Below are 15,237 nucleotides of genomic sequence, written 5' to 3'. Positions count from 1 at the left end.
TCTGGGAATTGGGGGTACAAAAAAACTTCTCAGAGAAAAGGTGTGGTTCCCAAATATGGATCATTTAGTGGAACACCTAATAAAACATTGCAATACATGCCAGCTTATCACTCCTTCATCACACCCAGAGCCCTTACAAATGTCTCCTCTACCCACAAATGTCTGGGAGGAAGTTGCAGTTGATATCTATGGTCCATTACCTAATGGACAATACATCCTGGTGGCAATTGATGAATATTCAAGATATCCTACAATTGCATTTATTTCATCAACCTCAGCAACCAGTGTCTTACCTGAGTTAGATAATATCTTCTCAGCATATGGTATTCCACAGATAGTGAAGACTGATAATGGACCTCCATTTAATGGACATGCCTTTGTACAATTTTCGGAATATCTTGGGTTTACTCATAGGAAGATTACCCCTTGCTGGCCACAAGCAAATGGAATAACATGGTTCATATATAATATAATAGTCATGTTGTTGCCCCTCTGTCTATATGAGACATGTTGTTTTGCCCTTCTCTATACATAAGCCGTGTTGTTTCCCTGTATATTGTATTATACAGTATACAGGGAGACAACAGGGCTTATATGCAGAGGGACAGCAACATGTCTAATATATTGTATCTGGGGCATGTAATATATTCACCACGTTTCCCTGCGGCCTTCCTCATGGGCTGAGACCTGACGTCGTCCTCCTCAGTTAATACGTGAAGGAGGAGGAGTCTTAGCTGCTGCGTACAGCGTTCACAGACTCCTCTCCCTTCTGCTGGCCTGAGCCTGAGGACCGCGCACGGGGGTAGGCGGAGGTTGGGGGGGTGCAGCTGACAGCAGGACTCAGAGCACCGGCACTGCACAGCACCTACAAGGGGGAGCATGCGCCGTGCAGACCAGGGACAAGGAAGATGTCATGTCGGCCGGGGGGGAGCGGCTGACGGCAGCACAGGCACAATACCTATAAGAGAGCTTGCTTAGGGACCGGGAATATGTCACAGCGGGCAGTGGCCCCCTAGGACGCAAGGGCCCTCGGGCAGCCGCCTACCATGCCCAATGGGTAAGACGGCCCTGTTCAGGAGGCTCGGCTCGCTTATCTCTATTCTTGAGCTTTAAATTATGTTTGGAGTTATGTTCATTTCCTTGTGTAGAACCCAAAATGTTCTCCTCAAAGTGAGGAGATGACTGTCCTATTTGCAGGACTACATAGCTGTTCATTGATTTTTCTTTCTCTAACCACAGATTGTGCTATAGACTCACAACGTATGGTAAACGTCATGGAGAACTCCACCTTGTCTTTACTTTGCAAAGCAGGAAGTCTCCCAGAAGCTTCACTCTCCTGGGAAACACCCGGGAAACAAACTATAGTCAATGGTCAGCTTACCCTTCACGACATATCGCTCAGCGATGAAGGAAAGTTCACTTGTGTGGCCAGTAATATTCATGGGAAGTCTGAGTCCTCCATCACCATCAAAGTGACCTGTAAGTAAAAAAAATAAAAAAAATAAAAATAAATCTATATTTTATATATATATATATATATATATATATATATATATATATATATATATATATATATAAAAATAATAATTCTACCACTATACTACTGTGGACTCTCAGGGTTTATTATTGACCCATACATTATTATATGGGTTTATTATTAATATCATGTATCCTACATTTTTCCATTGGCTATTCACAAAACCTGCACCCAACCCATTATCACCCACTAGAGATGAGTGTGTCACTTGGAAATTTGTGGTGTATTCTCTTAAAGTGTCACTGTCGTGAATTTTTTTTTTGCAGAAATCAATAGTCCAGGCGATTTTAAGAAACTTTGTAATTGGGTTTATTATCCGAAAAATGCATTTTTATCATGAAAAAGCAGTTTGAAGCTCTCCCCCCTGTCTTCATTGTTCTCCTATGGAGAGAGCTAAAGAAAAGACCAAAACAGGACAACAAAGAGTTAATCTACAAATCCCTCACAGGATATCTCCTGTGACAGTCACCAGTGACCTCCCTGACCTCGGATTACAGCTGTCACCCAGCTCCGTGCCTGTAATCCTCTGTTATCTGCTTTCTGCTGCCGGCTAACTCCCTCCTTCCTCCTCCCCCCTCCCCTCTCTATAGGAATAGACAGAGTGTGACTCATGCAACAAGTCACAATTTTCAGATTTTTCAGAGTGGATGAAAAAGAGGAAGGAGGGGGGGACCTGGGAAAAGGCTTTTTACATGCAGATAATGGCAGATTTGGCTAATAAACCCAATTACAAAGTTTCTTAAAATCGCCTGGACTATTGATTTCTGCAAAAAAAAAATATGACAGTGACTCTTTAAGTGTGACACTGTGCTCTCTGCTGCCACCTCAGTCCATGTCAGGAACTGTCCAGAGCAGCAGCAAATGCCCATTAAAAACCTCTCCTTTAATATCAATAATGAAAAAAAATATATATACCTGTAAATTTTTGTTGTAGATGAACCCAGAAAAGTTACAGGAAGAAACTCCACCTGCTGGACGCATGGGAGTCACATTGAGTGCCATTGCATAATCCAGTCGTATCCAACCGCAAAAGTTGAATGGAATGTCAATGAGAAATTATATCCTTCGAATCACAGTGATGAAAGAGTTAATATTTTCACCGTCACATTAAATGCCGTGACCAATAGCACCCTCACATCAAGCCAGACGAACATCGGTTCTATACAGTGCAGGAGCTCTAATAAGCATGGCAGGCTTGATCTTCTTTTGTTCAGTCGCAGTAAGTATCAGAAAAAAAAAATTCTATTTTTTTTTTAATTATTATTATTCTCACAGGGGAAAATTTATCAAGGGCTTTGCACCTATTTTAAGGTGAATAATTGGGTTTTTGGTCTAAGTTCTATTTATGAACAATTATTCGACAGGTAAATATTTTTTTTTTTTATGCAACTTTTTTTTTTTTTAAATCTGCCTCTTTTGAATATTCACCCAAAAGTTCGTACAATCTGGGATTAGCGCCCAATTTATCATTTGCGACTTTTTAAAAAGTCGCACAAACAGGTGCAGGTCTACGTCTGATCAGTACCAGGTGAATATTCTTGCGCAATTTTTGCGACTTTTTGTGCGACTTTCCCCCCGGCCAAATCCTGGTCTGAGCAGGGACCCCACTATGGCCGCTCACTGTCTAAATGGACCTCACACGTCATGACCTGGGTCCCTGCTCTGGAAGCGCCTGGGGACGCGGTGGTATACAGCCACCAGTGCTGGAGTGGGGTAGGTAAGAGCATGTTATTTCTTTTATCCTCCCCCTCCCCAGCTCTTGCTAAAAAAAAAATGAATCTGAACTGACTTCTCTTTTAAGCAATAAGGTATTTTCTTTGTTCTAGTAAAGGGTCAGAGTTTGCACAGAGAAAACTTAGGGGCTAAACATAGGCTGGTTTTATAGAAATAGACTTACTGCCTTAAAGCAAATGTACCATTACGCTTTTTACTGTAGCAGATCGGTGCCAGCACAGGTATCCCATTGGTGTGGTCCTATTTTTGAAACATGCCGATTCCCGCACTCAGAGCCGTTCTTTGGCCGTGCACCGGCCCAGCTCTGCCACCCTCAGTGGGACCATATTTCCTCCCCTCTGTGACGCGGCTCCATTGATTCTTATGAAATGACTCCATGTACAGGAATCGGGCGGCATTTAAAAAAAATGAATGTGCGCGGGGATGCCGGCTACTGTTAAAAAAAAAAAAAACGATATACCTAATACTGCATTAACACGTTCAGTGTTTTTCCTGGTCCGTGATTGTGGTCCGGTACCTACCTCCGTGATCGGTGCAAAACAGTCCGTTTTGTCATCTGTTTTGCATCCGTGTCCCTTTTTTTTTCACAGATCTGTTTTAAAGCACTTTAAATTAATTGATTAGATCACATCCGTGTTTTTCACGGACAAATACGGATGTCACATCAATGTACATGCGTGAAAAACACGGATCTCATTGATTTCTATGTAGAATCAGATCCGCGCTTCCGTTCCAAGTTATGACACGTCCTATTTTTAAACTGAACGGATTGGAGATCTGTGAAAATGCTGAACATGTGAATAGCCCAATACAAAGCAATGGGCTATAAATTTCTATAAATTATCACAAAAAGTAATGAAATATACTTTATTGTTAAAAAACAAACAAACATACATTTAACCCCTTAAGGACCGGGCCTAAAATGGCCTTAAGGACCGGAGCAAATTTTATGAATATGACCTGTGTCACTTTATTCATTAATAACTTCGGGATGCTTTTACCTATCCGGCTGATTCTGAGAATGTTTTCTCGTGACATATTGTACTTCACATTTCTTGTAAATTGGAGTCGATACCTATAACGAATCTTTATGAAAAAAAACAAAATAACGTGAAAAATTGTAAAAAAATGCATTTTTCCAACTTTAAACCTTTTCTGCTTATACAGAAAATGGTTATGCCACATAAATTATATATTAAATAGCATTAGCAACATGTCTACTTTATGTTGGCAGCATTTATTAAACTATATTTCATTTTTTTTAGACAATAGTAAGCGTAAAACATTAGCAGCAAATTTCCAAATTTTCAGTAAAATTTCAAAATCAGATATTTTTAGGGACCTGTTCAGGTTTAAAGTGTATTTGAGGGGCCTGTATGTTAGAAAGCCCCACAAAGCACCCCATTTCAGAAACTACACCCCCCAAACTCTGCAAAAGCAGATCCAGAAAGTTTTTTTAACCCTTTAGGGGAGTCACAGAAATAAAAGCTAAGTGTGTAAGAAATTTGAAAATTTTAATTTTTTGTGCAGAGATTTTATTGTAATCCAATATTTTTCATAATTATAAACTTATTACCAGAGAAATGCACCCCAATATTTATTGCCCCGTTTCTGCAGTTTATAGAAATACCCCATATGTGACCCTATTGCGCTATTTGACGCAACCACAAGCCTCAGATATAAGGGAGCGCCTAGTGCATTTCAATGGCTCCGTTATATTTGGTCATTTCTGACAGTACCACTTCAGGTTGGCAGAGGCTCTGGGGTGCCAAAACCTAAAAACACCACTAAAGGGACACTATTCAGAAAACTACACCCCTCAAGGAATGTAACAAGGGGCGCGGTGAGCATCTGGACCCCACAGGTGCTTCACAGATTTTCCCAACAATATGGCGTGAAAAAAGACAAAAGTATTTTTTACACTAAAACGTTGTTCTAGACTTCAATTTTTCATTTTCACAAAGGGATAAAAGGAAAAAAAAAACACAAAACATGTAGTGCAGTTTCTCCCGAGTACGGAAATACCCCACATGTGGACATAAAGTGCCAAGCGGGCGCAGGACGAGCCTCCAAAGGGAAGGAGCGCCAATTGGCTTTTGGAAGCTGGATTTCACTGGAATGGATTTCAAGGGCCACGTCGCATTTACAGAGCCCTCGTGCTGCCAAAACACTGGAAACCCCCCACAAGTGACCCCATTCTGGAAACTACACCCCTCAAGGAATCTAACAAGGGGTGCAGTGAGCATATGGACCCCACTGGTGACGGGCACAAATGTGGAAAAATGTGACATGAAAGTGAAAAATTTCATTTTTTCATTTTCACGGCACAAATGTGCCCGTCATCAAGGGGTCCATATCCTCACTGCACCCCTTGTTAGATTCCTTAAGGTGTGTAGTTTCCAGAATGGGGTCACTTGTGTTGGGTTTCCACTGTCCTGGCAGCACAAGGGCTCTGTAAATGCGACATGGCGTTCATCATTCATTCTAGCCAAATCCAACCTCCAAAATCCAAATGGCGCTCCTTCCCTTCGGAGGCTTGCCCTGCGCCCACATGGCGCTTTATGTCCACATGTGGGGTATTTACGGACTCGGGGGAAATTGCTCTAAACATTTTGTGTGTTTTTTTCTCTTTTAACCCCTTGTGAAATGATAAATTCAAGGCTAGACCAACATTATAGTGTAAAAAATGTAATATTTCATTTTCACGCCACATTGTTCCATATTTATGCCCGTCACCAGTGGGGTCCATATGCTCACTACACCCCTTGTTACATTCCTTGAGGGGTGTAGTTTCCATAATGGGGTCAATTGTGGGGGGTTTCAACTGTCTTGGCAACACAGGGGCCTTTTAAATGCAACATGGCCCCTCGAAATTCATTCCAGCCAAATCCAGCCTCAAAAAACCAAATGGCGCTCCTTCCCTTTGGAGGCTTACCCTGCACCCGCATGGCGCTTTATGTCCACATGTGGGGTATTTCCGTACTCAGGCGAAATTGCTGTACAAATTTTGTGTTTTTTTTATTTTTTAGCCCCTTGTGAAAATGAAAAAATCAAGACAAGATTAATGATTTAGAGTAAAAATTTAAAACAAATTACACCAAATGTTGGTCTAGCCTTGATTTTTTTCCATTTCCATAAGGGGTTAAAAAAGAAAATAAACACAAAGCGTGTAGGGTAATTTCCCCTGAGTACGAAAATACCCCACATGTGGGCATAATGTGCCATATTGGCACAGGGCAAGCCACCAAAGGGACAGAGCGCCATTTAGAGGCTGGAATGGAGGATGGAGGCCATGTCGCAATTACAAAGCTCCTGTGCTGCCAGGACAGTAGAAACCCCCCACAAGTGACCCCATTCTGGAAACTACACCCCATAAGGAATCTAACAAGGGGTGCAGTGAGCATATGGACCCCACTGGTAACAGGCACATATGTAGAACATGTGTCGTGAAAATAAAAAATAATTTTTTTTTCATTTTCACGTCCCAAATGTGGCCGTCACCAGAGGGCCATATACCCGCTGCCCCCCTTGTTAGATTCCTTATGGGGTGTAGTTTCCATAATGGGGTCACTTGTCAGGGGTTTCTACTGTCCTGGCCGCACAGAGGCTTTGTAATTGCATCATGGCATCCTCTAATGGGAATGGCGGCCATACCTACTTAGCTGGGGAAAAAGGGACAATTCTAATTTATTTGGGGGTATTAGGCCAATTATTAGTTTATAAGGTTGAAAATGACAGGTGTCCATCAAATTCAACCTGTGTTGATCCAGAGGAAGGCAAAAAACCCTCGTGAGGCAGACGACAGTAGCCTCATCACAGGGAAAAAATTCCTTCCCGACTCCATAATGGCGATCAGAATAATCCCTGGACTAACGTGACCCCTGAAATAGGAATAAGGGACAGAATTTAGATAATGTAGAGCCCCAGTGACGTGTGGTGCGCCTTGGAGCGATCCAGTATGCAGAGGCCGGGGGGATCAGGACAGGCGTCACACTGGAAAATGGTGTCCTTCCTGATCCCCCTGTTACACCACACTCTGCACTTCTTCTGGGGTCTCCTGTTTTCCAGTGTGGGGGACGTCACCTGGAAAATGTTGTCCTGGTGCGATACGGGGTCCCACATATCCAGAAGCGCTGGGTCCGCTCCATGGCTGCTAAATATTAGGGCTCTATTACTACCTCTGATATGTTCAGATCGTGCCACAAGCTACAGGGCAGCGAGAGACCGGAAGAGGGGGTGCTGGTATAAAAGTTATCCCCGTACAGGTGGTAACCTTTATCCAGCAGTGGGAAGATCAGTTCCCGACTGATCTTCCCACTAACTCGGAGGATTGGGGGGAGGGGGCATCTGGGGGCTGGATTCGGGTGTCCCTTCCTTCATACACTCTAAGTGCACGTGCACACTGCGGAATGGCGAAGGATAACCCTTTGTGCATTCCGCAGCTGGCACCCACCGGCATACTGATGCGGGCGCGCGTCTCCGTCCGTGTCATAGACTCCATTCTATGCACGGGCGGATTCCGCTCTCCGTCAAATGTGTTCATTCTTTGGACGGACGATGGAATCCGCCCAAGCATAACATGGAGTCTATGACAGGGGTGGAGACGCGCACCCGCATCAGTCTGCCGGTGGGTGCCAGCTGCGGAATGCACAAAGGGTTATCCTTCTCCATTCCGCAGTGTGCACGTACCCTAAATCTGTAAGTGTACCCTGAGGTACTCTCACAGAGTTTGTAGAATTTCACGCCATACCGTCATCTCTTATTGGGACGGTACTGGCGGAAAAGATGTGTCTGGGGGGCAGCGTATGCTACGCTACCCCCAGATACGTCATTGGATGATGAGGATGAATGGAGGAACGAAGGACCCCCCATTCATCCTCACTGGCTGTTTCGGTGTCGGAGGCAATAATAGCGTATGCGTCCGACACCGAAAACACCCTGGGGGCCATCTTTATACGGGGATTGGTATATGGGGTATGTAGTGGTGTAGTGTCAAACTTTATTCCGTGTAGTGTAATGGTGTTTTTTACATGTTTTTTTTAACATTAAGTATAAAAAAAAAAAACTACGCCAAGAAAGGAGTTGCTGATAAATGCCGCACTTATGTGCGGCACTTATAAGCAGACCGTGGCTGTAGGTTATAGGAAAAAAACACTCTACGCCAAAAAGGAGGAGTTGCTGATCAGCGGCGCACTTACGTGCGATGCTGATCAGCACTCAGCGGCGATAGGGTGCGGAAAATAGAAAAAAAAAAATTGGGAAAAAAAAAAATAAATAGAAATCTTTCTTCAACCCTATAGCTACTGATATGTGTATTATATACACTTATCAGCCGCTAGGGGGCAGTAGAACGCCAATTCCGGAAAAAGCCGAAGTTTGACGACGCTGGAGCCGATGATTACCGATGGGGACCGCCGGAAAAAGACGAAGACGCCGACGAAGACGAGGACTCGTTCGGAACCCGGAAGACGCGTTCGGAACCCGTCAGACGCGATCGGGACGCTGGATCCGGTGAGTATGGGTCAATACCTGCTCTGGACACCTCAGCTACCTAGCTGAGGTGTCCACAGCAGGTATTTAACCCTTTCATGGGGTACTTATATCGCCGTGATCGGCCGGACGCTCCTGGCCGGCCGGTCCCGGCGATCGGGATGTGGCACCGTGGCCACCGTTACTTTTAACAGTAATGGCGGTCGGTGTCGTCCTCGGACAGCACCGACCGCCATTGCTTTCCGGGCCATTGGGTCACCGATGACCCGGAAAGCTGCAGATCGCCGCCATATGCTGATCTGAATTGATCAGCCAATAGCGGCGATCGTCAGCACGGGAGGGGTTAATCACCCCCCGTGCCGACAAGCAGGGATGGCCTGCTATACATTATAGCAGGCCATCTTCCCCGACCGCTGCGTGTGTACACGCAGCGATCGGGGAAACCGCGGGCGTAAATGTACGCCCGTTTGCGTTAAAGCACGGGTTTTGGGGGCGTACACTTATGCCCGCGGTCGTTAAGGGGTTAAATAAAATTACACAATGATCCACGACTGAAAAAAAACATGATAAAACAGCAAACAGATGGGGCAAAAAAACGTTTTTGGCAAAAAAAACCAAAGCTGAAACGTGTGTGGGGGCAGGGGCAGCCAGTGGAGGCTATCACTATCTATACACAGGTATAATTACCCACTACTTAGTTATATCTACTTTTTCAGTCGTGGATCATTGTCTATTTTTCTTTAAATGTATGTGTTTTCATAACTTTTTCTGATAATTTTGAGGTTCAGCATTTTTTTTCCTGTTGGTATTTACGTCAAGAGATGGCAGAGGAAAAGGAAGCTCGGTCATCTTGGTGCACATAAAAACCCCTAACCACGAAAAAGATTATTCACACATAAAGGCCATGTTCACATGTCGTAAGACACCGGCCGTTCTGTGACCCAGCCGGGTCACAGAAGGGCCGGTACCAGAGAAGATCATCCTGACCGATACTGCAGTACTTGGCGGATGATCTTCACTGCTGCTGAATTAGTATGGGGGCGCATCAGTGGGCGCCCGCATACGAATTATTCGCATCTGAATAGCGGCACAGAGAACTGACATGTCAGTTTTTTGCGCCACAGCTAGAGATCCCGGCCAGAATGTATACTATGGGGGACATTTATGAAATCCGTAATTTTTTACGCCGGGCTTACAAATATCTCCGCAGTGCCGGAGCTCAGGGGATTTATGTAGAGGCGCACTGCGCATTAGGTTTCAGTATCATTTTTCCACCGGAAAAATTATAAATGTGGCACACGCAGAGGCCTTGCCCCCTCTGCGTGCAGCTGCACACCCCGTAACGCCCGCTCTCCACCCCACTGGTGAAGGTGGAGTAGATGGGGCCGGTACGAAAACAATATATACGCAAGAATACCATTTGCAAATATGTTTACGCCCCATCTGCGCCTATAAAAGTCATTTTCGCCTTTTCATACATGTCCCCCTATGTGTATACACTCCGGCAGGGATTCCATAGACTGCAGCAGTATGTAAGCTTCGTATTAATCACGGACGTTGTTGCAAATCGGCAACAACGACCGTGATCAATACAAAACTTACGTAGTGTGAACATAGCCGAAATATAAAAAAAAAAAAAAAGACAGAAAAACACAAACGCATGGAAAAACTGCCATGCACTGCATTGGCATTTATTTTGAGGGCCAGAAAAACACAAAACATCTGTGTGTGAGGGCACCCTTAGATCAGAGTGAGGCTGTTTAATGACACGTGATATATATATATATATATATATATATATATATATATATTATTTTTTTATTTTATTTTTTTTTAATGATAAATGCTGTTTTTTTTTTTCTTTTTCAGCTTACTCACACTCCACCACTAAGATAATAGCTGTCACCAGTTGTGTCATTGTCATAGTGTTGTTGCTTATCGGGAGTCTCTTCGTCGTACATCTTTTCAAAAAGTAAGTTTTAATATATATATTATTTTTTTTATCATACTTAGGCTCGGTTCACACGTTGTAAGAGTGCGGCTGTATGTGCGGCTGTAATTGTGCCGCGGTATTTTTGATGGTTCGTGTGTATGCTGGGAAGTATAGGATATGCGGCTGCACAGTGCACACTATCTCTGAATCTACGGCCCTATCGTAAACGGACCCGTAAAAAATGAACAAGACCATTGTTTGCGGCTGGACATGCGGCCGAGGATTGACAGGCGGTCCGTACGGAATACTTCAAAAATAGCCGGCAATGATGCCGAATGCCGATGCCACTAATAGTTAATATATTAAATTAATCAAAGACATTTTATTTGTAATCAAGACACTTTCGTTGTTCAATAATTTATTTCTAACGAATCCATCATTTTGCAATTAAATATACTGTTAAAAAAATAGATATATAAATAAATGTATATTTATCTATATATTTATTTTTTGACAGTATATTGAATTGCACAATGATGGATTCGTTAGAATTAAATTATTGACCAACGAAACTGAATTTATTTCCAAGAAAATGTGTTTTATTCATTAAATATTAATTAGTACAGGAAGCTCCATAAGCCGTTAATTCATATGCCGCCAATAGAGCATTCTGTACTAATCATCACTTTACTTTAATGAAAACATCAAATGTTTCTTCTAATTATGTTGTGACAATAACATTATTAGAAGAAACATTTAGAATTATATGTGCGCTCAGCTGATTGGCTGTTCGGCTCAGCGCACATATAATAAGCCGGTCCGCAGCACAGTGACTTCATTGTGCTGCGGACCAGCGAAGAGACAACATCGGGGTGAGTATAGAGCTCTCCCCACCCCCTCCCCAGCACTGCACCCCTCCCAGCAAGGAAGGGGGGGTCAGTTAACCCCTTCCTTGCTGGGATGGGTGCAGCCTGACATCAATCTGGCCCCCAAGGGGTTAAGGGGGATGCAATACATCCTCCCTTAACCCCTTGGGGGCCAGACTGTAAGCAGCGATCTGTAAAGATGCTGCATACTGTAAGGAGCACAACACCGCTCACAATGATGGGTGTTGTGCTCCTGTTTGTGTGTTTTTGTGTGTTTCTCCCTTTTTGTTTTTCAGATATCGGTATCCTGGGGATTACGTCGGATTCCATGGACTACGTCGATGACCAGCGTTTTTTTAATGTTTTTTTTAATAAAATGGTCAATGAGGGGTGTGGGGGTGTTTTTATTTGAATAAACAAATTTTTAAACTTGTGTCTTGTCTTTATTTCTTTACTTTTTAGACTTAGTAGTGGAAGCCGTCTAATAGACGGAATCCATTACTAAGTTGGGGCCTAGTGTTAGCCGGTATAAAATGGCTAACACTAACCCCCTATTATTACCCCAGTACCCAATGCCACCAGGGGTACTGGGAAGAGCCGGGTGCCAGTGGTCCCGGAGCGTCAAAATTGGCGCTCCTGGACCGGGCGGCAGCAGGCTGGTAATATTTAGGCTGGGGAGGGCCTAAAACAATGGCTCTTCCCACCCTGGTGTTACCAGGCTGCTGTCGTTTGGTTTTTAACCCGGCTGGTTATAAAAATAGGGGGGACCCTATGCGTTTTTTTTTTTTTTAAATAAATTAAAAACGCATAGGGTCCCCCCTATTTTTATAACCAGCCGGGTTAAAAACCAAACGACAGCAGCCTGGTAACACCAGGGTGGGAAGAGCCATTGGTTTAGGCCCTCCCCAGCCTAAATATTACCAGCCTGCTGCCGCCCGGTCCAGGAGCGCCAATTTTGACGCTCCGGGACCACTGGCACCCGGCTCTTCCCAGTACCCCTGGTGGCATTGGGTACTGGGGTAATAATAGGGGGTTAGTGTTAGCCATTTTATACCGGCTAACACTAGGCCCCAACTTAGTAATGGATTCCGTCTATTAGACGGCTTCCACTACTAAGTCTAAAAAGTAAAGAAATAAAGACAAGACACAAGTTTAAAAATTTGTTTATTCAAATAAAAACACCCCCACACCCCTCATTGACCATTTTATTTAAAAAATTCAAAGAACTACCGCTGGTCATCGACGTAGTCCATGGAATCCGACGTAATCCCCAGGATACCGATATCTGAATAACAAAAAGGGAGAAACACACAAAAAAAACACAAACAGGAGCACAACACCCATCATTGTGAGCGGTGTTGTGCTCCTTACAGTATGCAGCATCTTTACAGATCGCTGCTTACAGTCTGACCCCCAAGGGGTTAAGGGAGGATGTATTGCATCCCCCTTAACCCCCGGGGGGCCAGACTGATGTCAGACTGCACCCATCCCAGCAAGGAAGGGGTTAACTGACCCCCCTTCCTTGCTGGGAGGGGTGCAGTGCTGGGGAGGGGGTGAGGAGAGCTCTATACTCACCCTGATGTTGTCTCTTCGCTGGTCCGCAGCACAATGAAGTCACTGTACTGCGGACCGGCTCATTATATGTGCGCTCAGCCGAACAGCCAATCAGCTTAGCGCACATATAATTCTAAATGTTTCTTCTAATAATGCTATTGTCACAACATAATTAGAAGAAACATTTGATGTTTTGAGTAAAGTAAAGTGATGATTAGTACAGAAAGCTCTATTGCCAGCATATGAATTAACGGCTTATAGAGCTTCCTGTACTAATTAATATTTAATTAAGAAAACACATTTTCGTTTAAATAAATTCAGTTTCTTTGTTCAATAATTTAATTCTAACGAATCCATCATTGTGCAATTCAATATACTGTCAAAAAATAAATATATATATAAATATACATTTATTTATATATATATTTATTTTAACAGTATATTTAATTGCAAAATGATGGAATCGTTTACATTTAATTATTGAACAATAAAAGGGACTTTATTAGACAGAAAATGTGTTTTATTAATTCAATATATTAACCATGAGAGACATCGGCTATACTGCAGAGGATCGCAAACCCCGGTAAGAGCGATTCATGTAAACTGTTTCCCTGCTTTCCCAGATGCATCCAGAGGTGTTTCCATCACTTTCTTAACATTTTATTTGTTATTTTTAGTTGAACCAGATTTCCAAGTAAATGACCGTATGTTTTGAGCCGCATGTCTATTTTTTCCCACGGCCGGAGTTTCACCCGCACATTTACAGCCGCATAAAAAATACAGCCGCACAGTTACAGCGTGTGAACCCAGCCTTAAAGCGTAACCGTCATTTCAGGGTCATTTTTCTGAAAACATTAAATATCAACAGTACAAGCGATTTTAAGAAACTCTGTAATAGGTTTTATGTACTAAAAGAGTTTCCTTCTGTAGTGAAAAAGCAATCTCCCAGCCTCCCCCCTCACTGCAGATGTAGCAGGATTTCTGTCTCCATTATGTGGCTATGGAGAGGGGAGGGGCTGTTAGGAGTGACTGAGCACGGAGCAGTCCTGCACAGCACAACACCCTGCAATCTTCTCTCAGTAAGTTCATAGATAAGCACTGACCTTTCTGACACCTGAATTTAGCGGTTTAGGTGCCCAGACAGTCTAGAAACAGCTGACCTTCATGTCACCTCTTCCTGCTCCCTCATCTCCCTCGGCCCCTCCCCCCTCCATAGGCTTACAATGGAGAGAGCAGAGCCCGTCTTTCTGGCTTCTCTGTAATGAAGACGTGTTTGCCTGATAATGCACAGATAAGAAGTCAGGGGGGGAGGCTGGGAAATTGCTTCTTGAGTACAGAAGGAGGCTTTTTTGGCTGATGAAACCTATTACAGAGTTTCTTAAAATCGCTTATACTACTGATTTCTGCAATAAAAAAAAAACATGACAGTTACGCTTGAAGTTTTATTAGTAATGTGCATTTGGTGACAATACACTGATAATAATTTGAGGAATACAGGACTGTTATAATTAAGGTATAAGAAACAGCACCATTTATGTCCATGTAGGATACATCGGTTTATCTCCATTTAAAGGGGTACTCTGGCCTGGAGGCTTTTTTTTATATATGGCCGGGGAGGAGGTGGCTGAGGGCAACGACGTCCACTCACTTCCCCAGTTCCAGCGGCGGGTTCCGTATCGCAGCGCTCCGGTCCCCGCTGCCCGGCCGCTTCCTGGTGTCTGACGCGGGCTTGAGATGTGAAGTTTCAATTCCGCTCAGCCTGTCAGTGACAGAGGCGGAATCCCACCTCCGTCACTGACTGGCTGAGCGCACTTGAAATGTCACGTATCGAGCCTGCGTCAGACACCAGGAAGCGGGCGGGCAGCGGGGACCGGACCCGCCGCTGGAACCGGGGAGGTGAGTGGACGTCGTTGTCCTCAGCCATCTCCTCCCCGGCCATATAAAAAAAAGCCCCAGGCCGGAGTACCCCTTAAAGTAAGTTGAGGTGGGCTGCAATACCAGACACAACCTATTAATAGAAGTGGTGCTGTTTCTGGGGGGAAAAAAAAAATCTGTTTAACTTTCAAGAAGAAAAGGGTTCTTATTGTTCTTATTGGTGTAACAGTGTAACTCTATGGAGCAGT

At 43.8% G+C, this 15,237-nt stretch overlaps 1 protein-coding gene across 2 annotated transcripts in view; it reads left to right on the top strand.

The window, feature by feature from the left end:
• Window positions 1–15,237, top strand: part of LOC138768571 (hemicentin-1-like) — a 54,612-nt gene that overhangs the window by 10,504 nt on the left and 28,871 nt on the right. For both annotated transcript variants that reach the window (XM_069946484.1, XM_069946483.1), the window contains exons 5-7: window positions 1,240–1,479; window positions 2,472–2,756; window positions 10,631–10,733. In XM_069946484.1, the coding sequence (XP_069802585.1) occupies window positions 1,240–1,479; window positions 2,472–2,756; window positions 10,631–10,733 (628 nt within the window). The remainder of the gene's footprint in view (window positions 1–1,239; window positions 1,480–2,471; window positions 2,757–10,630; window positions 10,734–15,237) is intronic.

This window comes from Dendropsophus ebraccatus, chromosome 12, assembly GCF_027789765.1.
Source record: "Dendropsophus ebraccatus isolate aDenEbr1 chromosome 12, aDenEbr1.pat, whole genome shotgun sequence".
In the NCBI taxonomy this organism is placed as follows: domain Eukaryota; kingdom Metazoa; phylum Chordata; class Amphibia; order Anura; family Hylidae; genus Dendropsophus; species Dendropsophus ebraccatus.
The sequence above is the reverse complement of the archived record's forward strand: the minus strand, read 5'-3'. Positions and strand labels throughout refer to the sequence as shown.